The 24,129-nt window shown below is 47.7% G+C and overlaps 1 protein-coding gene across 3 annotated transcripts in view; it reads left to right on the forward strand.

Annotated features, from left to right (window-relative positions):
- Positions 1 to 24,129, forward strand: part of AXL (AXL receptor tyrosine kinase) — a 73,044-nt gene that overhangs the window by 16,187 nt on the left and 32,728 nt on the right. For all 3 annotated transcript variants that reach the window (XM_029619103.1, XM_029619102.1, XM_029619104.1), the window contains exons 3-4: positions 624 to 724; positions 1,100 to 1,282. In XM_029619103.1, coding sequence (XP_029474963.1) covers positions 624 to 724; positions 1,100 to 1,282 — 284 coding nt within the window. The remainder of the gene's footprint in view (positions 1 to 623; positions 725 to 1,099; positions 1,283 to 24,129) is intronic.

The following is a 24,129-nucleotide window of genomic DNA, read 5'->3' on the forward strand; positions in this document are numbered from 1 at the left end:
GCTGGAAAAAGAAGGGGGGGGGAATGAGGGGCTCTGATCACGTGTTAGATTGTAAAAATCTGCCTGCAGCGGTGGATGGCGGGGAAGTGTCCGTTTCCGAGGCAGCGTGCTTACAAGGAGGCAGAGAGCAGAAAGGAGAGAGAGAGAAGGAAATGTTGGACATGCATGGGTCCATGGAAAGATTGTTCCCTACCACCCATCTAGCGGTCCCGGATGGCTGCAGGGTCACATAGGACAGGCCGAGCCGGTTCTGCTTGTACCCGCGCCTCCCCTCCCCCCCCCCCCCCCCCCCCACCTTGCACAGTTCTTAAGAGAAATCAGAACTACATTTCCCATGCATGCAGCGCGGCAAAACCACGGCTAACTCAGCCTGTCCTGGCTGATAGGAGTCCTTCGTTAACCCCAGGTTAGGGTCACACTGTGCGGGACATCCAGGCCAAATTAAATCTTCATTCCGGGCCCTTGCATCGCTCCTTCATGCATGCTTGTGCCCTGCTTGTTGCCCTCAGCCAGGGCGCTTCTCTCTCTCCAAGCCTCCAATGTGATGCCCGAGCAGAGCGGAGAGGGGGCATCTCAGAGACCTGATGCTCTAGTATTCCTTCCTTTTGTGTTTCCTCTCCCAGTATCGCGTCCGTGCAGCTCTCGGATTCAGGGGCTTACCAGTGCGCCATCTTCGTGGAGGGAGAGGAGATTGTGTCTGAGGAAGCCCACCTGGAGTTGGAAGGTAAGCGTTTAGCGATTTCAGGACGTGCCCAGCGTTGAGTCGTGGAGCCTGTATTGGAGGCACAGGCAATATAGAACCACACCTTGACTGGTTGATGCAGGTGATTATATTTTTGCTAAGTAAGTGAAGGGCATCTACAGATATTTTCCACTCTGACCAGTTTTTTTGGGGCAGGGGCTCCAGGAAAAGCAACCTCAGTTTAGGAAGGCGGGTCAGGAATAAGGGACACCCCCCCCCCAACCCCCAACTGATTCCAATGTCAAGTGAAAGAGGAAGAGCTAACCCTGGTTTCACCGCCACTACGTCTATGGGACTTGTAATTCCGTTTTTTTTTTTCTTGGAGAAACTGAAAAATCTCTCTCTCCGTGCCTCTAGGCCTCCCGATCTTTTTGGAAGAGCCCCAGGATCTGCATGTTTTGGCTGACCTGCCCTTTAATCTCAGCTGTAGCGCCTTGGGGCCCCCAGAGCCTGTGCAGCTGATCTGGCTCCAGGATGGGATGCCCCTCAACTCGCTGATGGATCCCTTGGCACAGACGCCTTCAGCACTCACAGTCAACGGTAAGTCACAAGGGAAGCATGGCGGGGCCAGGGAAGGAATAACGGAAGGGGGGGGAACGCCCCAGCAGGTTGGGGGGAAGTACGCAGCCCTCTCAGAACTAGCACACGCAAGCGTAACAAAAAATATTCCAGGAAACGCAACCGGACAAAGAAAAATAATAATAAAGCACTGCATATGATCTCTTGTCCTATCCGAATTTTGTTAAAGGAAAAAGTGCTCCCAAGAATGATTTTATTCCCCTACATGATTTTATTCAATGGATAAGAGTGGAAGAACAGCAGCCGGTGTTGTCAGGTCCACTAGTCCTTGGCTGATAACCCATTCCCTCTCTGCCCCAGACCCTTTCCCACTGCGAGTCCCAAAAGCCGTGTAAGCCGCCCGATGCTTTCCCTTCTCTGAATGGGGGCAGCCGGAGAGGGAAGCTGGTCTCCGTGTGGCCACCTTTGTTGGGGGGTTTTTTTTTCCCTATTAACAAGGCATTACTCATGCCTGGCAGCAAGGCATCCATTAGGGGAGGGTAAGGGGACGGCAGAAAGTGGCGCCTCCCAAACTCCTGCATTTAGAGGCCTGCCTTGCTCTGCGAGAGCGTGGGAAACTCCATAATAACAACAACAACAAGGAGCAGGGAACCCTTTCACTGCCAGCTGGAATGCTCCCTCGCTGGCTTCTCTTAGCAATAGCGTCTAAAGAAAAGCCAGTGAGCACCCAAATCTTAGGCTATCTGTAGGTTTCCAGCGTAGGACTGGTACATTTTCCTTCCTTTATATTTTTATGTCTCCTTTGTTTTATTGTATTTTATTTGTCTATGTGTTTTTGTTAGCCGCCTGGGGTCTTATGTGTTGGCGACATATAAATAAATAAACCATAACCATAACTGCTCTCTGTGCACTCACTAGAGCACAGAAATTGGCGTTCCAGATCCCAGTACTGCCACCAGTGCATCGCAACCCAGTCTGGCATTGCTCTCAAAGTTGTGAGGAGCATCACAATATATGAGCACTGTTAAAATGCGGCATTCGCAGTGGAAACATGTTCTAGAGGGAGGGGGTTAACTGCTTAACCGTCAAGGGCGCTCTCAGTCAAGACGCTTGGGTGGCAGAGGAGCCAGCTGGAGCACGGCAGGCAGGGAGGGCAGCCAACTAACTGCAAACCACAGGGAAGTACCTGGAGCTGGTCCTGGTGCTCTAATGCCCGTCCCTGAGCTTTTTAGGGCATGCGTGCGTGTCTTCTAGTGATGATCCCTTTGCGTGTCAGTGTATCATTGCCAGACTGGACGCTGCACTGGATTTGCATCTGAGACCTTGAGCTGCATGGAGGTGGGCCACAGGGTCATCAACGTGCCTCCTTCTCCTAGGGCGGCTTGGGGGATGGTGTGCCTGCAAACCACGTAATGAATCAATGGTGGCTCCATATCCAGAATCATGCTACAATACTCGATTGAAGACATAATAATAATCTTTTCTTTTCTTTTTTTTATTTGCTATCTGGCTTTTCTCTATCAGTGTCTTCCTTTTTTTTTTTTTTTGACAAAGAAAGCTTTCAAGCTTTTATTTATTTTTTTTTTTTTAACTGGGTGGAGTTTTCTTCTTTTCTTTTTTTGCTTGTTGAATCCTGCCCCTTGGCCCAGCGCGAGCTGACTGGGAACCACAGAACCTATAGCGAGGGGAGAAGGAAGAGACGGGAGGCGGGGGTGTTTCGAAGTTTCTTTGTTCTCTGGCGTTTTGTGCAAGTTATGAAAGGGCTTTTGTGAGCAAAGCAGAACGTGCGAGATAGAGGGAAGGGAGGGGGGGGGAAGAGAGGGGCAAGGTCATATCGCTTGTTGAAATGCAGGCACAGATGCGGGATTCGATCTGAAATGTGCTGTGGTTACAGGTACAGCCTGCGCCCATCCATTTGGGAGGGTATTTTCCAGATTAAATCCCCCCCCCCCCCCCGGCAGGGATTGAGCGTCAACGTTGGGAGAGATTCTCGGGCAAAAGTTTGTTGATGTGATGTGGATGGTTATTTTTGGGGATTAAAGCGCTTCACGAGGCCATGACGATAAGGTCCCAGTGTTATGTCTCTGCTGGATTAGCAATGAGCCCTGGCCTGGTTACCTTCCCTCCTTGGATTCCCCCCCCCCCCCCCGTCTTCCCACTCTGGATCCCTGGTTCACAGAGCTGGGGAGAGATCCTGGTTCCGATGTTCGTTGGGACGGACAATCCCACTGTTGACCTTGCAAACTTGGAATGACACTGAGGTTCTTAAAAGATTGAGCTGGGAGAACGGGGTTACCGGGTGACTCCACGGCAGGGCTTACCCTGGGCAAGTGCAGAGCCTGAAGTGAACCAGCTGGAGTAAAAGCCCCCTGTCTCCAAGAATGAAGGGGGGGAGGGGGGACCATCCTGAGATTGAGCAGCAATCATCTCTACCTGTTGGCGTGTAGCGTGGATTTCCTGGAACAGGAAGCAGTGTCGGGCTGCGCAACAGGCTCCGCTTGGCCCCCAGTTGAAGACTGCCCTGCTCTATGATCACCGTCGGGCAGGACCATCCAGTCCGATTACCCTCAGTATATGCATGGGACTCGTAGTCAGGGTCATCGCAAGGAGCGAGCTAGAAGAGGGACCGCCGTGCATGCCAAGCCGGTGGGGGAGTGCCATGCTATTTTTTTTCAGATAGTTTGCAAGTCTGTGAGCCTGAAAGAGAAGGGGAGGTGACACAAAAAAACAGCCCTTTCCCAGGGTATGTTTTTGTCCAGTAACTACCCTGTTTTGTAGATCCTGCTTTTCTTAGGGAAATGAGCACCACATTCCTACACAGGCACTGGCGGTAAAGTGGGACTGGTTTTGGCCTTTTCAACGTGATCATGGCGTCACCTGGTAATCCGAGGGAAGCTGTAGATGCGCAGTCCCTTTCCAAACACATGGAGGTCCAAATTCAGACACACTCCGGATAGCAAGGTATATTCAGTAGTGCAGCTGCTATTGAATATAGCCGGCTCAATTTAGGACAGCTCTATAGCCAGACCAGATTTACTTGGCTAACTCCACTCCTCCCCAGTTATGCCTTGGAACGCATCTAACTTATCCAGATAAATTCTAGCTGCCTAATTCATTAACCAACTAGAATTTATCTGGATATGTGCCTAAATATTAATTTAGCTGGCTAACTTTGGAGTTAGCCGGCTAAATGCTTTTCAATATGAACCTCATGCTGCTTAGTTCTGAAGCAATACTACGTGACAGACTAACACATGGGGGCTTCTGTGCTCCATGAATCGAGGCACTAGAATTTCCCATTGGGTTGAGATGGGAGTCACAAGACAGGAAAGATTCACAGCTTGAGTGCACTGCCTGTAATGTACCTACTTTCTGGTCATTTCATAGTTCACGGATAGATGCCAGTGAGGTCAAGGAAGGGGAAACGACAGATACTAAACAGGGTGAGGTGATTATAGAACTAATGAGAGGGGGAAACTACATTTGATCTAGCTCCCAGTGGAGCATAGGACCTGATGCAAGAGATAAAGGTGGTGGAACTACTTGGTACCAGTCATCATAATGTATTTAAATTTAGCATAATAACTGGAAGGTAAATACTAAAGGAAACTAGTGCAGAAGTATTTAACTATAAAAAGGGAGACTATGCCAAAATAAGGACATTTGTTAGGTGAAAAACAACTAAAAGGATCAATTCACAAGGTTAAAAGCTTGCAGGAGGTATGGGCATTGTTTAAAATTATCATCCTTGAAGCCCATAGAAAATGTATTCCCTGCTTTAAAAAAGGTCAAAAGAAAACTAAATGACTGCCAGCATGGTTTAATAGTGAGGTAAAAGAGGCAATTAAAGCCAAAAGGGCATCCTTCAAAAAATGGAAAGCCAACGCAAATGAGGAAAATAGGGAAAAGCTGAAGTTTAGCACTGGCAAGTTAGATATAAAAAAAATATTAAGCAGGCTAAGAGAGAATTTGAAAAGAAACATGGAATACAGGTAAAAATAAGTAATGAAACCTTTTTCAAGTACATTTGAAGCAAAATGCCTGTGATGGGGTCAGCTGGATTGCTAGATGACTGTGGGCTGAAAGGGTACTCGCAAAGGACAAGGAAATAGCAGAAAAACTAAATGAATTCTTTGCCTCTGTCTTTTTTTCTGAGGAGGATGTTGGTGCCATACCCACACCAAAAACATTTTTTGATGGTGAGGACTCTGAGTGACTGAACACAATCACTGTGAAACTGGAGGATGTAATAAATTAGATTGCCAGAACAAAGAATAACAAATCACTGGGACCAGATGGTATTCGCCTCAAAGATGAAAGTGCAGACTTGTTTCTGATGATCTGCAACCTATCATTTACAACAATCCCAGTACCTAAAGACAAGAAAATGGGCAGTGTGATGCCAATTTTTAAAAAGGGCTTCATGGACGATCCAGTAAACTATAGACTGGCAAGCCTGATATTGGCACTGGTCAAAATGGTAGAAGTTATCCTTAAAAAAAAATTATTGATCACAAAGACATGGTTTGATGGGGGAGAGTCAACATGGCTTTTGCAAAGCGAAGTCTTGCCTTCCCAATTCACTAGACCTTTTTCTGAAGGTGTTAATAAACATGCGGATAAAGGTGAGCCGGGTGATGGAGTGTATTTGGATTTCCAGAAGGCATTTGACAAGGTCCCTCATGAGAGACTCCTCAGGAAATCGGAAAGTCATGGGACTGGAGGCAGCGTCCTCTTGTGGATTGGGAACTGGATAAAAGGCAGGAAGCAGAGGCTAGGACTAAATGGTCAGTTTTCCAAATGGAAAAAGGTTATTAGTGGAGTGTCTCGGGGGTCTGCACGGAGACCTGATCTGGGAAAGGAATCAGCAAGTGAAATGATCAGATTTGCAGATGACACAAAATGTTTATGTCATTAAAAGAGCAACAGATTGTGAGGAACTGCAGAAGGAGGTTGAGAGGCTAGGAGACTGGGCTCCTAAATGGCAGATGCAATTTAATGTTAACAAGTGCAAAGTAATGCAAGTAGGGAAAAATAATCCCAGCTACGGCTGCACAATGCTGGGCCCTGTGTTAGGAGTCACCACCCAGAAGGTCCTCTTTGGCTCAGTTTGCAGCGGCAGTCAAAAAAGGGAAATAGTTTAGGAGTTACTTGGAAAGGAATTAGAGAACAAAACTGAGAACACCATAATGTGTTTGTATAGATCCGTGGTGCAACTGCACCTTGAGAATTGTATGCGGCTCTAGTTGCCTCATCTCAAAAAATACATAGTGGTCATAGAAAAGGTACAGAAAAGGACAACGAGAATGAGAAAGGGGATGGAAAAGCTCCCTTATGGAGAGAGGCTGAACAGATTAGGGCTCTTTAGCTTGGAGAAGAGAGGGGATATGATTGAGATTTATAAAACCATGAGTGGGGTGGAACGGGAAAATAGGGAAATGGGTTATTTACTCTTTCAAACATCACGAGGATTAGGGGGACACTCCTTGAAACTAGCAATCGGCAGATCTAATACAAATCGTAGGAAATATTTTTTTCACTCGGCGCACAATCAAGCTATAGAATCTGTTGCCAGAGGGCGTGGTTATTATTATTATAATGTATTATTTATTTAATCGCCATGTTTTACAAAGGTAAATCAAAGCGAAGTGGTCAAGGCAACCAACATAGTGGGGTTCAAAAGAAGGTTGGACACATTCCTGAAGGAAAAATCCATTAGCCAGGTAGACTTGGGAAAGCCGGCGCTTATCCCTGGAAGTGAAATAGATCGACTATTTGGGATCAGTAAAGGTACTTGTGACCCAGACTGGCCACTGTCGACGGAATGCTGGGCTCAGTGGACCTTGGTCTGACCCATCATGGCACTTGTTATGTTCTTATGGGTCTACTGTGGGGTAGAACTGAGATGCACTGATAGAGTTGTGTGTATGAGGACCTCAGTACTAGAATAGCAAGGGGTGCTATGGAGCAGGGTTGAGTTGCATTGGTACAGCTGTATGTGAAGGTCTCAGTTCTGGAATAGGGAGTGCTTCGGAGCCCGACTGAGGAGCATGGAGAGGAGGAGTAGCCTAGTGGTTAAGAGCAGCAGGCTGAGACCTAGGGAACCTAAAATAAATAAATAAATAAATCCAATCGGCAAAGCTGTGTGTGGGGGGAGGGGATCCTCAGTAGTGGAACAGTCCATATGAAAACATGTTTATGGCAATGGTCAGTCCTTACCTCCTGTATCCCCCACCTAAAGGAATCGCATACCAGACATTCCGGAGCTAACACTCAAGGGTCTGAAAATTAACTTATCTAGGGGTGGAGGTCATTAGCATCTTTGATGCCCTCTCCCTCCCCCCCCCCCCCATCTCAGCCCTAGAGGGTGGCAGCAGCATTTTCCGACACAATCAGAGCCCTGGGGAGGAGCATGAGGAACTTCTAGCACTGATCCAGGCCTGGGCAGTTGTAGCAGGGGTGAGGGAGAGAGAGGGGAGAGGTGGGGGCAAGGGAACAGAGAAAGAGTGAGAGGGAAGGGGGATGGGGGATGGGAAGAGATGAAGGTTGGCTGGGGGGGGGGGGAGGGGAATGGGAGAGAGGACTGGAGGAGAGAGAGAGAACTGCCCCAGGGCGGGGTAGAGTGAGGGAGCTGGGAATGGGGAATGGGGTAGGCGAGTACAAGAGCCCTCACCAGGGCAGGGTCTCGGTGTGTGCCACCCAGGGGAAAAAAAATGCACTCATCATGTACTCCCCTTTCCCTCCAAAATCACATTCATGAGGGAAAGTAAATGGCAAGTACATTTTGTCCATGGCGGGTAAGTCCAGGAGGAATCATCGTGCACACAGACCCTTCCCTGGAGCAGAACCAGAGGACTGGGTTTAATCTGGCTCTATGATTTCGAAGAGAGTGACTCAAAAAGAGAAGGTGGAGGGAGAGGGAGGCATGACCACAGAACAAATGCAAGGAGTGACTGGGCCCTGAGTCAGGCCGACGAGCACATCTGTGTGCAGCTGTTTATATCCCAGGACGTTGGCAGCAGCAACTGGCGTCTCCTTTCTGAGCACACGCACTGGCTAATGGCCGGGGGGAACGGGAAGGCCTCGTTTTTATATTACGCGCTCGCCGTGGTGACTGCCTGCGATACAGGGGCAGCTCTGGGGGTTGCTGCCCGGAGGGTTTAAGCCCCGCAGCCTTGCAGGGATTGCTGGGCTCTGAGCTCCCCGTCGATTTCCCCGAGGAGACTGGAACTGCTAATGCGCGCCTGCGGATTGCAGGGGCAAAAGGTAACGTTAAGCACATGGGGGTGCCCGGGGAGCAGGGTCCTGGATTTCTCGCTGGCATCGGTGAGAGCGCAGCAGGTCTCGGATGCACAAGCCCAAGGTGGCGCGTGAAGCTAACTCCTCTCCCCCCCTCCCTTCTCTCAGATCAGGAAACCTTTATTGGCACGGCGGCTTCTGCAGGTTTTGCTAGAGAAACACAGAACAGAAGAAGGGATGCCGTAATGATGGCAGTTCTGATCTTTCTGCACTTAATTTGCTGCATTTGAGTGTTGGCCACGCTGTGAGTCAGGCTCCAAAAACCAGATTTGGGCAGACTTTTCGGGACATTTTAAGGATCGGTTTTGTTTCCTTAGGGTCTACTTTCAGTATCACGTCAAAAACCTGTGAGGGATTCTGCCAGCATGTAGGTTGTGTGTAGGAATCAAAAACAGTCTAACGTCTTCTGTTCTCCCAATTGGAGGTGTATTAGCAGGTTCCATGGTTTCCCAAAATGTCAGGATGGGGGCTGCAGAACCAGAGCCAGTGCTTCCTCAATGCTCCCTTTGGCAGCATTCGCTCTGGCACAGAACCCCCTCTGGGCCTTGCGCTAGCAGGATTTGGCCGCCCTTAAAATTGTGGCGCTCCAGGCAACTGCCTGGTTTGCCTGATGGAAGCGCTGGCCCTTGCTGTGGAATTGCCCACTCCTGCGGAATTACAAGAAAGCAGTGGCAAGCAGCCACGCATTAGAGCATGGGGAGGCCTCCTTAGACATTTTCTCCATCTCTGGTACCAGTCTGGCCCAATCTACTTGTTCAGGGTCAGAACCGGATGTGTGCCGCGGCGACCTCCACGCCTGCAGGAGAAATGCTAACTGTTAAAGCAGAAATGGCTCAGAATTCCTCTGTGGTGGCATGCAAGGATTCTTTACGTGAGAAACAGGGATAAACATATTCCAGAAACATTATTTACATGGTCACATGGCTTTGTACACAGGGGCTAGGCTGGTGTGACCAGGCACAAAAGGCAGGGAAGCAGATAGAGACCGGCTAACTAGAGCAGGTTACATCCTATCTGGGTAACCTTTACAGTCCCAACCCCGCCCATTCAGGGTCAGGTGACACAGCCGGGTACTGTTAACCCCTTGCTGCCTGGGCTGGAGGATGACCTTCTGCTATCGGTCTTCCAACATCTCTGGCTGATCGCTGCCAGCCAGCCAGCTGGAGAAAGGAGGTAAGTGGTGGCTCCTCAGGCCTGTGTCCTACTCCTGCCGCCTGGAGTCAGTGGCAGTTTGAACTGCGTGGCACCGTGCCACTCCTTGTGGTTCAGTGTGTGTGTGTGAGTCACTCCTGGGCAGCACGGGAAAAGGATGCGGTCCGAGGTGCTGCTGCTGCTCCTCCTCCTGCCAGCCAGCTCAGGGCCAGGGAGAGTTTGGCTGGGGAGGAGAGAAGGGGGATCAACTAAGGAAAGGGGAGATCAGCACCAGGGGCAGAAGATTGACACTGAAGGGTGGTTGAGAGAAAGGTTGGGGGTGGGCGTGTAGGGGAAAGGAGAGGAGTTGTGAGTGTATGGAAGAGAAAGGAGAGGAAGGGTGGGCAGGCTGTGTGGTGGGTGATGGGGAGGAGGGGAGTGGTATCTGTGTGTATGAGAGAGAGAAGGTTGGAGCTGGGTGGGAAAGGGAGTCTTCCTCCCCCAGTCCTAGATCCCTCCTCTCCCAGATCCTCTCTCTCTCTCTCTCTCTTCCCAGTCTTGGGGTCCTTCCTCTTCTCTGGATCCTTCCTTCCCCATCTCTTTCTTCTCTATATCAGTAGCTAAGATCTCTTTTTCCTCATCTAGACAAATGCAAAAAAAAAGAACAAAAATTATCCAGAAAAACTCCATTTTTATAAAGTAAAATAAAATTTGGATTATTCAGTGTGTCACGGGATTACATCTAACCCTTCCCACAGAGTCTGGCCCGGAGCCATCGCAGGAAACTGGGGGCTGGGTGTATTGGTGTTGTAGGGCTCGTTATAATATTTGCAGTATTGCCTTTCCATAGTTAGAATTGTTGCTGTGCTGTTCCCGGAAGTTAGTGCCGTTTTGGTTTTGCAGGTTTGAGCGTGTTTTGTGTTACGTCAGAGCGCCTGCTAACGGAGGCAGTTTGTGCAGCGGCTGCCGAGGTGACCTCAGAATTTGAATATTCCTTTTTTTTTTTAATGTATTGCGGGTCATAAGGGGAAACATAAGAAATGCCATGTAGGGTCAGACCAATGGTTCATCGAACCCAGCATCCCGTCTCCGACTGTGGCCAGTCCTGGTCACTTGGAAGTACCTGGCAGATCCCAATAGGAAAACTCCTTTTCCCATATCCCTCACTCCCACAAGGCTGATAATTATTTCTGGACCTGTCCAAACCTTGCTTGCACTTAGGCTTAAGCAAAATCTGGACACATTCTCTCGCCACAAATTCCATCGTGCACTGACTGAAAAAAAAAGTTGTTAAATGAGTTGTGAATCTGCTACCAGTTAGTTTCATGGAGTGTCCCCCAGGGTAAATAAGCCATCCCCATTTACCTGGTCCGCTCCACTCATGATTGTATAAACCTCAGTCACATCCACTCTGCGCCAAGCTGAAGAGCTCTAACCTCTTTAGCCTTTCCTCTTAAAGGAGCCGTTCCATCCCCTTTATCATTTTCCTTGCCCTAGATCTGCTCTGCACCCTCTCTCCTTCTCCTCGCTCCCTTTTCCATCTTTCTCCCTCTGCTTCAGATCCAGGAAGCTTTATTGACCTGCCAGCTTGTAGGCGTTGTCACACTTACCCGCTCTGCCTCTCTCTCTCTCTCTCTCTGTCTTCCATTCTCTACCTCTGTCCAGGGCTCCTTATTCCATCCCATCGTTACTCTGGAAGGATTTTGCCGGGTGGGTTATTTTTCATTTTCTTCTCATGCCGGTGTTTCAGATTAGGAGGGGAAGCTTGGTATTTCCACAAACATCTGACACAGCTGTTCCCATCTCTCAAATCTTTCGCCAGGGGAGATGAGAGCGAGGGAGCCTTGGCCAGGATTTCACACAGGGCTGCTTGGAGGTTTCATATCTCTTCCTGTCTGCATTTTATTTTAAGATTTCACTGCCGCCAAGCTCCGTTCCGTTCTTCAGATCTGAAAGCTCACGTGCCTGAAACATCAGCCCGGCCTGATCTCTACACAACTGCTTTCCAGGCTTTCTTTAATAAATGTTCCCTTTCAATCAGGGAGCCCCTCTTTTCTTCCCCATCCACCACAATCGCCCCTAACCACTTATACAGCTGAAGAACAAAACCAGAGACCAGGTCAGCAAATGCAACCCCCCCCCACTACTGGTGTCTTTTCAAACCAGAGGTGACCAAGGATCTCGTGCCGGAATGGGCCCTCTCCTCTGTGTATTGGAAGGCAACAGCTTGTACAGAAATATTTCTACAATTATTTTCTTTTTTTTCCGTTTCCTGTCAGGCCGGGCTTGAATGAGCAGCTTCATGGACTCTGCACCGTGCCTTTTCTGTGTTTGTGTGTGGTTTGGTTTTTTTTTTCTTTTTCAATTCCTGAATAATGGGGCAGGAGATGAGTCAGGGAGTTGGGAATCATTCCGTGGTCAGGTGATACTGCATTTCAAGGTTACTTGTGCCCACATCAGAGGAGGTGCTGGGCCCCACTGCCAGAAATGTGAGTTAAGGCAGGGCTGCGCTATTCAGGTCTTGGAGATTATTAACTCTCTGTGGCTGGCCAGCCCGGAGAAGGGAGTTTTCCTCAAACAGCTGCAAGGATGATTGGCCCAGTGTCTTTCTTCTCCTGCCAGCTTCCATACCAGTTCTCTAAGCTACGCTGTCCCTTTCGATTTTCCTATGGCATCATTTGATGCTGTCATGAGTACCAGGTCCCTTCTCAAAAAGGCATATGCAGAAATTGCGGGAAGTCAACCCAGTTCACTAGTGTAGCTTGGTGGCAGTAGTGGGATTGCAAGGTTCCAGCTTTCGTGGTTCTGTTAAGCATTTCTGGGGAGAAAGAAGCAAATGGGAAAACCTCCCTTTACTCTTCCTTTGCCTGCCACATTGAAAGAATCCCAAGAGTCCTGGGAGTTGGTTTAGTAAATAAGTGAAAGGGGCCTGGCCCAGTAGTTGATCCAAATTTAGACTGGATCGCAGGATGGTAAAAAGAGAGGGGCCGTGGATAGTAAAAGTTCTGGACCAGACAGGATCCCGGCCTGAGAGGAGGTGCAATGGCTGGTAAGAGATGTTCTGGAAGTATTACTGAGGTGCTTTTTTGCACAGCTGCTCAGCTGATTTAAGAAGTTTTGCAGACAGTTTTAGATTTCACAGGTCTCAGCCTGCCAAACCCACAGATATATTAAAAAAAAAAAAAACCCCAACCATAAACAGATTTTTGCTTTGCTCTCGCCTTGACATCCGTTTGCAGTTTTGGAAGAAGGACCTTTTCCAAGGCATTGCTTACACAGCAAAACCTATTTCCCGCCTCTTCCCATTTTTCGACTTGGCCCTGATCTGGTAGATACTAGTACAGACCTTGGCATTTACATGGAAATGTCAGGAAGCCTAACCCATCACCCCTAATGAATTTAGCAGTAGCCTGCTGGTCGGGGCCCCAGAACCAGGAGCTGCACCTCCCTTTGGGACGGGGAATGTGATTGGAAATGGTGGGAGACATGGCGGTGGTGAATGGGGGAACTAGATGGACAAATGCTTGGGTTAAATGGCTCCCTTCCATCATGGGCATTTAGTAACAGGAAAATAACATTTGATAGCCTTAATCTGAATGTACTTGTGTTGTGGGGAAGGGGCAGCGGTGGGATAATTTATGTTATAAGATCACCTAAAAAACAAATTGGTAAAGATGTTAGACAGCGACTCTCTGTATTTATATAAGATAGCGGTGAATGTGGAACCTGTGAGGCTGTAGTGCTTGGGAGGGATAGGATAAGGGACAGTGAGACTCTGGAGGCAGTAATACTTGGCTGGGTCCAGCATGGTGCGAGTAAGTACAAGACTCATGGAGTACTTGGGAGGGCTCAGCTCGGTGGTACTAAGTGTGGAACCCATGGGACCTAGGGTTGCCAACTGTCCGGATTTTTTCCAGATTGCCAGGATTTATGCTTTTGTGTCCGGAAGCCAGAGACCCCACTGAAAAACCAGAACTGTCTGGATTTTCGTCCTCAAAGGTCCTGCTCTTTCTACAGACTGTAGCGTGCAAGTTACCCAATCCATGAGCAGTGGCGGGCCAATCTGTCAGTCGCCCAGGGCGCTAGCCAATAGGGTGCTGGTTGCCTCCCTCCAGATCCTATGGCAAAAGAGGGAGCAGCTGCAGGGCCGCTCAACAGAATCCAGCCCGCTAGCAGCTGAAGAAGATAGGAGGCTGCAGGCCACTGGCGGAGCCCAAATTGCTGGCGGCTGAAGATTTCAGGAGCTCGCAGGGCCTCCGGCAGAGCCCAAACCACCGGTGGTTGAAGATGGGAGGAGGCCGCAGGGCCACCACGCATGGCGCGGCTGAAGTGAATTAAATCAAGGATCATCTGGAGAAGCCAAGAAATGTGTGTGGGAGCGCATGTGAGAGCTTGTATGTTTGTGTGGAAGAGCATGTGAGAGCTTGTGTGTGTAGGAAAGCATATGAGAGCGAGAACTTGCATGTGTGTGTGTTTGCGTGTATGGGAGAGCATGTGAGTGAGCTTGTGTGTGTATGGGAGAACTTATGATAGTACAAGCTTATGTGTGTGGGAGAATATGAGTGAGTGAGAGCTTGTGTCTGTGTGTACGGGAGAGCATGTGAGAGTAAGAGATTGTGTGTGTGTATGGGAAAGCATATGAGAGTGAGAGCTTGTATATGTGTGTAGGAGAGCATGTGAGTTTGTGTGTGTGCAGGAGAGCATGTGAGAGCTTGTGTGTGTAAGAGCACAGTGAGAACTTGCTTGTATGAATAGGAGAATTTGTGAGAGTGCAAGCTTGTGTGGGAGAGCACAAGAGAGTGAGAGCTTGTATGTGTGTGTATGAGACAGCTTGTAAGATAGAGGTTGTGTGTGTGTGTGCGGGGGAAGGGAGGAAGGGAAGAATGAAGAAAAAGAAAGAGAAGAGAGACCCTGATAAAGGAATTAGAAGACCAACAAGGGGAAAAAAGAGACTGGGACCAATTGATTGGAAAAATACGATCAGACAACAAAGGTAAAAAAAAAAATGTTGAGTTTTTAGCAATTGTGATATGCCATCTTTGGGAATGTGAATTATTATATTTCTTGTATTTTGCTCTTTCTTTAAAGTTCCACTGTTCGCTCTGGTTTCTTAGGCTTTCTATTTCGGTTCTGTTTACACATTTCTGTTTCTAATTTGTATTGTATTGTATTTCTGTATTAGGTAAGGGTTACTCTGTGTTCTGCCTGTGTGTGACTTAGGTGTAGTTTTTCTGTAAAGATTTGTAGCAGTCCAGGTTGTTCTGTTTGGCCAATAGTTGGTATATTAGTGTTCCAGGGTAGGTGTAATATGTGTATTGCTGCCTTTTCCTAGATAAGGTTGCTGCTGTTTGAATCCAGAGAATTATTGCTGTGATTGTATGGTGTGGCAAGGTTCTAAGTATCTTTGTTTTTTGCAGGGATTTGTGTTACTTTATAAACATTTGGCAATGGAGGGAGTTTGTTTTACTGAAATGACACCAGAAGTTTTATATATATATATATATATATATTTTTTTTTTTTTTTTTTAATTTTTTTTTTTGCATGTTTGTTTGTAATATGAACTGTCCTATTTCTGCTCGGCACACATAAATACAAAAGACAGTCCCAGATCCGTGGACTGGTGGGCGTGGGACGTGAATGTGGGACCAATAAGGCTGCAGTACTGGGGAGGGGCCCGGCTTCAGATTAATAGGACAGGAATGGACTAAGGACTGCCTCAGAAATTATAAATGTATGTTAGAGAAAGTGAGAGTAGACTGAAATAGCAATGTTTTTAGCTATTGAACACCAGCAAGGGTTGAGACCTGGGCTCTCTGGAGTTTATGAATGAAGAAAAAAGCGCCGATCAGAAGGGAACAAGAAATGGAGGATTTGGGCCAATCAGGAAGCAGTGGTGTTCAGTCTTTCCGAGAGATACGGGATGGGCAGGCGGGCAGAATACTTTCTCCCCGCCTTCCCATATTGGCTGCAGCTGCTCCAGATGTTGGCCGAAGAACACGCAACGACGTGAAATGCATCTGATTTCTCTTTCCGAGGGAAATTTTTTTTTTTTTCCAGGGGGGGGGGAGATTCGGCCGTAGGATATTTCTAAATATAGGAAAGAGCTGACCCAGCATCGACGCCCACTCGCGATGGGAAAAAAAAAAAAAAGAAAGCTCGCTGACAAGCCGAACGAATTGTCTACCTCCACAATATTGTTTTGCGGGGCTGACGGCCAGAACGGTTACACGGTCAGGTTCATCAGGATCCCACAGAGCCATAGACCTGGAGATCTCCCCCCCATCACCAGCTGGCCTGTGCGAGCTCAGGCGCTGTCACTTAACCTTCCTGCTGTCCTATGTCAGCTCTTTGGGGGGGGGGGGGGGGGTGGCAGGCACATTGTGAGCACTCAACCCATTTTCATACCATGCTGGGGAGCACCGATGGCCCTGTCTGCGCTCTAAATAATGTGTAACCCTGTGGATCAGACGGGTTGGCGGCCCTGTAGCGTTCCAGCCACCGTGACGTTTGGATCCGGTGGGGCCCGAAATCCGTTCTTTTCCCAGCAAACAGCCCTGCAGTGGCCCACAGGAACATGACCACCCTGCAAGGGGAAGATGGCCCGGCCGGGGGAATATTATTTTAATCATATGTTTGGTTTTTGAAATGGAAAAGAGGAGATGCAGGGCTGAGAAAGGAGCAGCCCCCCCCCCCCCCCCCCCCTCGTTTTCCGATGATGTGTAGGAGCTAACCACAGTGCCAGCTGTGCCTTTTAACAGTGCGGCTGGGCCGCGTCTGGACGGTAAGCGGAGGGAGCTCCAGATGTGGATTCCGCCCCCCCCCCCTTTTTGGGAAAAGCGGAAGCATTCTCTGCCCTCTCCAAACCACGCGCCATCTGTCGGATTTCCATCATGAACAAGTGCTGCTGGGAATAAGTGGACCCCCTACCCAAAACCAGGGCCGTTGGTAGAGCTCCGGGCCACTGTGCATAAGCTATTCCGGTCCTGGATTTTATCTCCCAATCCGAGGCGAATCCCTGAGCTCCAGTCCTGGACGCTCCCATCGCCGGAGGATGTGCTGTGGGATTTGTAGCCCTGGTTATCTTATTCAGCACCTGGACTGCAGGCGCCCGGATCTTTAGAAATGGGCTCTGCAGTTGGTTCCCAGGGATGAAAGGGGATGTTTAGTGACTCCAAGGCCTTTCCTTTGCATGAGCTTCTCGTGGAGCCTATGTGGGGGTCTCAGCTCCTGCCATTAGCCCCGTTTGAATGTTCGCCTTTCCAAGACAGGCACCGGGATGAGTTAATCTGCTGGGAGTGGTGGGAAGGAGATAAACTGGTGCCAGGCGTCTGCTTCTCCTGCAAGAAAACAGATCCCTTTATCTGAATTGGCCTCTTTCTTTTCTTTTAGTTCTCTTCCTTCTCTCTGACTCCCTCCCTCCTTCCACAAATTCAGACATGACCTAGAACAGTGGATTAGTCTAAACAGCCCGCAGTCCTGCCAGGCGACCCCCCCCCCCCCCGCCTCCAATGCCAGGGGGGGGGGGGCGGCCTCTTAATCATCCCCAGCTTTTTATGCAATAGGAAAAATACGCACCAGAGCTACATTTAAACAGGAAACAGGAAGACAGTTTCTTGAAAAGATTTACTTTTAATCTGAATTTAAGTGACCGAGCAGGGGCGGATTTAGGCGCAGGCAAATCCAGGCAAGTGCCGAAGGGTGCCAGAGTCTGAAGGTACCCAAAATCTGGCCCTCTCCCTGCTGCTCTCGAATACCTTCACCCCAAGGCTTCTACTTATAGGCACCATAACCTTAAATCCGACCCTGGGACCAGAGGGGAAGAATTGGCTGAAAGCATCACACACGAGAATACACTGCACACACAGATTGCTAACTTTTTTTTTTTTTGTGTTCTTTTCTGAATTGTGGGAAGCCTTTTTGGTTTGAAATATTTTCCCATCCTCCAGATTCTCTGCAGGTTGTGTGCTGCCTGTTACTGAAACAACATACAAGAATTATGGGTTGGTGGGGGTGCAAACTCCCCATGTAGCATGGGTCAAAAACAGTTATCTGTACCCTCTTCCCCCAGTTATAAGAATTGTTCCAGCTCCCCTGGGTACAGATTATGCTGGATGCAAACTTCAGAGACTGCAGGGCTTTCCACCTGTAAACCTGGATTGGGAAGCTCGCATCCGCCATCGTCTGTGGATAATTCTTGTGTTGATCTAGTCAAAGATATTGTGGCCTGCGAAGGACCTGGTTCCCTCTGGGACTGGTTACTTGTTTGCTTTCTCCATTGTCCTCACCTTTTCGGAGTAACGGAGATATTAATTTTACAGATGAGGCGAATCCATGTAGACGGAGTCCTGTACAACAAATCTCGCAGATCCTCAAGCATGGGGTGAAGGAAGGAATGGGGCCTTTTTTCTTAATTCTCTGCTTAAAAACAGAGCTTCTGAACCAGAAGCAGAAGGGAGGTTAAGTGATTTGTTGGGGTGGGGAAGAGCATGCACAGTGGGATTTGTGGCGGCAGCGGTGGGATCAGAGCATTTAGTGCAGAAGGTGCTGCTGATGGTAGACCTATATTTCCACCCCACCACTTCAGGACAGTCTTATACATACACTGGAGGAAAGTTATTAATCTTGTACAATCGGGGCACATCTCCCCCTCTCCTGCTGTAGGCAGGTGTCTGATTTCTAGCTGACTTGGAGCAGGGCGGTTCCAGTGCCAGGCGTTTTTCCTTCGGAACAGCAGCTTTTTTGTGGAGTGTCTGTTCTGCTCCTTATCGTGTTGGCCTTCAGAGAAGAGGAGATGGTCAGGTATAGCGTCAGACGGCTTCCCGGGGGAGGGGAGGAATGGCCCTTGCTGAGATTAGCAGAGACAGGGGAGTGGGGAGATCATGGCATGTGTGTCTGCAGGGGATGGGGAGAATGGTGATATGATAAGGCTGTGGCTGCCAGGGCTGTAACTTGTTTTTGGGGAGTTTTTTTTGATACCGTCTCATGGTGTTATGGAAAGACAGATTGCGCACAAGTCAGTATTAGCAGGAGACCTTTCAGCTGCACCAGAGAAGGGGTGAAATGGAGCCTCTGCTGAACAGGAGGATTTCTTGTTATTTTGACTTCCATGTGTAAAAGAAAAGAGGCTAGTGACAGATCCACAAAAAAATACGCAATATACAGGAAAAAAGGGATCCATATCTAAAAGATCCAAACAGCCGTGTCACACACTAAATATATTGCAGAAAATATTCCTTAAGAAGTTATCAGATGTACAATAGCAGCGCACATGTAGAAAAAGGTCATGCATTGCTCACAGTTAGTCATATCATCCCAGTACATTTCCCTTTTCTTTAGCGGGAACAAAGGAAAATAATGTGAAAATTCTTTACAGTGCACGTATATCAGCCTCAACACAGCCTGTGCTTGGAGTGGTGCTGTTCCCAGGGGAATTCTTTTCACACTAAGCTGTTGCACTATTCAGAAACGCTGTGCTCCATTTGGACACCGGTACAAAAAAATAATTCTCTAAACTCAGCGCTCAGGAACATAACAAGTGTTGCTTTTTTGCCACACAGAGACACACGTGTCCTGATTCTGCTACGGACATTCGCGAGAGGATTAAGGAAATACCGGCCTTCCAGAGGGGCTCTCTTTTGTATTATTTGGGAATCTGTTGCAATTATGGAAGCTGTTTTGGCTGGGTAATAAAGACATGCAATTGCCACGTTAGTCCACATGTACCTGAATTCTTAGAAAGCTGTAAGCCACCTCATGCATTGTTTTGGAAAGGTGGGCTAAAAAGAATCCCAAATGATTATAATTCTGGGCCTGATATCCAAAGCCATTTATGTGCATAAAACCCCGTTTTAGGTGTATAAATAAGCTGTTCTAAAACTGATCCAGACTCAGGGGGCGGAGAAAGTACGACTGTAACTCGGTTTTATGTGCACTGATACATGAACTGGAGAGAGACGTTTGGGGGAGAAGGGCAGAGTTAGGGCAGGGTTGTGTCTTGGTTACGGGCACGAGTTAATCTGCACAAGTTGTGCCCTCAACAGAGCAGGTGTAATTTATGTTCAAGTGAGATTGTGCGTGAATGAAGGGAACTCAATGCGTGAAATTTCAGAGTGAACTTCGTGTAAGTTTTTCTTTGAAAATGACGTCGTCTTTGTGGCAAAGCAACTGGTAGAGCTAGTGCCTCTTAGGCAAGAGAAATCCCAAAAAAAGAGAGCACCATAAAGGGACAGCCATGCAGATCATTCAGTCTGTGCATCAAGGCGTCTAGGGGCCACAGTTCTCAGTTTTAAAAAAATCCGACTATCTACAGGTTGGAGTAGCTGAATGTGCTGTTCCTCACCTCTCGTATCTCAAGTCGCCTTATCTTGACCAAAGAATTTTGAGGGAAACTTTCAGTTTGTAGAGGTAAAACGCTTTGTACTGGTGGAAATCCCTTTTGAAATGTGTCCACCCTTGTATGCAAGTAAAATTACAGGCATATGTTCACAAGCTGCATCCTGCCGCCCGCATTGTAGAGGAGGTGTTCCTGGGATGGACGTAGACCTTGGAGAAAGCAACACACCTAGTTTTGGTTATGAAAAGTGTCCACAGGAAAAGCAGATGTGAATCTGTGTGGATACTTTTCCCTGGGGCAGTTTTCAAAGGGAAAGGACACACAGAGTCACTTTGCAGCAATGTAGGGAATTTGGAAATTGCCCTCTTTTGCAGTGCTAGCCATTTGTATGAAGATGAAGCACGTACAATGATAGAGGCTCTGTTGCCAGAGGACGTGGTTAAGGTGACTAGCACAGCAGAGTTTCCTAGAAGAAAAGTCCATAACACAGTATTAGCCAGGTAGACTAAGGAAAGCTATTGCTGTCCTTGGGAGTGAGTACAAGGAAACAAATCTGCTTCATGGGATCTGCCAAGTACTTGTGATCTAAATTGGCCAATGTTGAAGACAGGATGCTGGGCTCAATGGTCTTTGGTTTGACTCAACATGACATTTCTCATGTTATTATGAGCCCTGGTCTCTGTGGGCTCAATTCAACAAAAAAAATGGTCGAGCAGAAGTGTAGTGGATGTGGCCCAGAGGCAAGAGCTGTATTCCTCGTATTGGACAGGAAAGACAATACCAAAAATACTTCTTTCCTGAAATGGCATAGCTGGAGGTAGGATCCCAAGCCAAGAGCGAGTGGTGCCCACACAAGGCAAGTCTGGTGGGTTCTAACAAGAGCAGAGACAGACATCACCTGTCTGCATCAGCCTCCTTACTCTTGGGTTGAGCCCTTGGGTGCTGGTGGCCAGGATGGCGTGCAGGAAAACAGGAAGCATGAGGCACACACTAAGGCAATGAGGAACCCAGACCTGGTGATACAAAAGCAGAAAAGGACCACTCCAGGAAAACCTGAAGTCATCAAGACGCCCTTAGAAGCTGTGCAGGACCACTGCAGGAGGTCTGGACACACAAAGCAATATAGAACCAAATAGGAACACTACATACACACAGCAGTCTAAACAAGAACATGAAGTAAGACCAAGCTCTGGCAAAGTACAGACTGTGAGCCTGGAATATAACTGTGTACAAACAGGAACCAGATGGTTGCCAGCAGGAAGTGTGGGCCATAGAGCTGAGAGAACTGTACAGATAGTCCAAAGGGGCCTAATGAGCCCCTCTGCTAACAGAATTGCCCAACTGGGCCTCACATTTCACCCTCTGTGACCCATCCGACTGTACCCCAATAAATACAAGTCTCTACCCGACTCCTCCTTTGACTGATAGACTCTTCTCACAAACCCATGCCTTGGGATTACAAAAGATCTCACTCAAAAAGGTATTTTTTAGAAACTTTTTTATTTTCTGGTCTAAGATTCCAGCAGTCAAACAAAAATCTTAAAACACCTGTGGTACAGTTGGGCACACAGGTTCAACACAGCAGAGAATTATAAACAACAACAATAACAGCAACAGTCAATATATGCTTCCTATATTTCTTTCTGTTCCAAGATAGCATCACTTTCTTCTGCTTCTTTACCATACTGACAAAAAATTAAATCCTTCTTCCTGAAAAGGGATGATATTCAGTACTCACATCCCCCCCACAGAATTCTTCCTGGGTAAAGGATCTGAGCCAAACAGTCCTGAGAGGGAGTCTATAGAAACTCTCTCAGACTACCTTAATAGACCAGGCACAACTGTCTCACCCAGGCCTCCTTAAGATCCAGAACCACAGGGAGTCCTGGGTGAAGGGAAGAGCCCCATCACCAGAGTATAAGAACTCAGGGCCTAGAAGGGTTAAACATGCCCCAGGGAGCAGACAGAAACCCATTCTAGGCAAAGACCCATTATGTGTGATGTCTGTGTACTATCTGAACTTGAGGTGAGCTGCGTCTGTTTGTTTGACCTTTCTTTCACTGTAAATAAATGGCACATAAAGGAAATAGTCAGAGTCTGCCTCCTTATTCCTTCTGGCTGTTCACTAAGCTGCTATTGCCAAGTTACCATAAGTCCATTGAGAAACTGTTATTTATTGTTTCCCCTAGGTGGCTAGGCAGCAATGCTCAGGAGTCTAGTCAGGGCAAGCTGGAAACAAGGCCTTGTTGCGCCTCTGCCAGATTTCCCCATCCTTTCTCTGCTCCAGCTTACCGCCTGAAATATCTCCCAAACTCCTACTGAGCCCCTATTTAATTTATATTAAAGCAGGGCACACTCCCCCTAGTGGTTATCTGGCAAACACTCCCTTAAAGAGATACACAATTCAAATCCCCATGGTAAACCCTTGCAATGGCAAACATTTCCAGCAACTCCAAGTATAGAGGTTAAGTGATATCATTTAGAATTTCTTAAAGAGAAAATTCTAGTGGAAAGGACCTTTGATTTAGGGCCTGTGTCATAAACATATGAAGTAATTTTGAGTGGGAATGATTGATTCTAGTAAGCTAAAATTCAACAGGAAGGTAGTAGCTGAACCTGGACATGCATCCTGGACCCTGTCAAGTGCTGAACCCCCTGAATAACCTGTCCATGGGGAATGAGCTGCCCTGCATCCCACCAGCAGTGAGTGCTTCATTCTGTGCCGTGCATTGAAATGTGAGATTCATCTTTTGCCCTCTGCCCTTTGGCCCTTGCAGTGAACAGTCAGTGAGATGGCCCCTGACCCGGGCACCAGGATGCAGCCCGAGTTGGACATCCTGTGGCTGATTTTCTTCCCCTCTGTATCCCTGTATTGGATCCGACTGCATCGGTCTGTTGGTCTGTTTCAGAGAGGATTGTCAGTGGGTGGGTTTCAATCCCTATCCTGTTTATTGAGTCTCGGATACTTGAACTCTTTTCGCTGTAGGTTCAATGCAGGGTTTATTTATGTATAGCAGGATTAACATAAATGATAAACAGGTTCTCGTCACCTTGTTAACATAAACATGGCACCTAGGCTTTCTCTTAAGGTATGGATCATAGACAGTTTTCAGCCCTCCAGACCAATGCAACAAAGCAGGTCAGGGAAATCACCGTGCTCACAATAAACCTGGTCCCGGTGAGAATGCGAGGTGTCAACAAAGTTGCTAGATTCAAGACAAAGTTTCATACGAACATTTCCCTCAGATCAGTGGATTTAAGGTTCTCCCTCATTCAGGATCCACAGCACAGTTCCCAGTCCTCAAGATTTAAGTTACAGGGAACTATGTAAAAACAAACAAACAAACAAACAAAAAACGAGAAGCATCTGTGACCCCTATGTGTGCACATCCACATCCATTGGCCAACAGCAGTAGGCATGGGCTGGTCCAGGCAAGAAAGAAATATGCAAACCCGCTAATGGTATTTTTTCACACTGATCCAGCCTTAATCATTGCCCCATCTTGCCTTCCCGCTGTGGTGTGAAGGGTTGCTTACTGTTATGTTTGCACTTCTGGTGTCTTAGGTAAATATTGATACCCAGTAAGCATAAGTAGGAACAACAGATTGATGCATAAAAATTGATAATGTCAATAAACAAAAGTCAAAGAAACATATCCGTCTCAGTTATTTTTGGTGTGTCATATTGATCTAGAATCATGCAGTTGTAGCCCAACACAGATCCAAGATATTTAGCATCAGACACATATTCATCCGACACCTTGAGAGGATCATTTTGAAAGAGACTTTTGCATGTAAAACAGTGATAGAAGTGGCCTTTTACAATACTTTCCACCCGATATGCAGGTAAACCTATGTGCATAAATGTACCCAGGTTGAACGGAGGCATTCCCGGTGGGTAGGGTTGGGGTGGAATTTGGACTTCCATGCATAATTTTGGATTTTAAAGAGACTGGGCGTACATTTTCAGCAAAACATTGTTTTAGCAGGTGCAACTTGTGCAGATTGGTTTTGCTAGGTTAATTTCCGAAGCGGATTTAGGAATGGAAGTCCGTTTTGAAAATTGGTGTAATTTCATGTGGCGGATTTGCAGACTCTTTTATG

This window comes from Rhinatrema bivittatum, chromosome 11 (genome assembly GCF_901001135.1).
Source record: "Rhinatrema bivittatum chromosome 11, aRhiBiv1.1, whole genome shotgun sequence".
NCBI classification, from domain to species: domain Eukaryota; kingdom Metazoa; phylum Chordata; class Amphibia; order Gymnophiona; family Rhinatrematidae; genus Rhinatrema; species Rhinatrema bivittatum.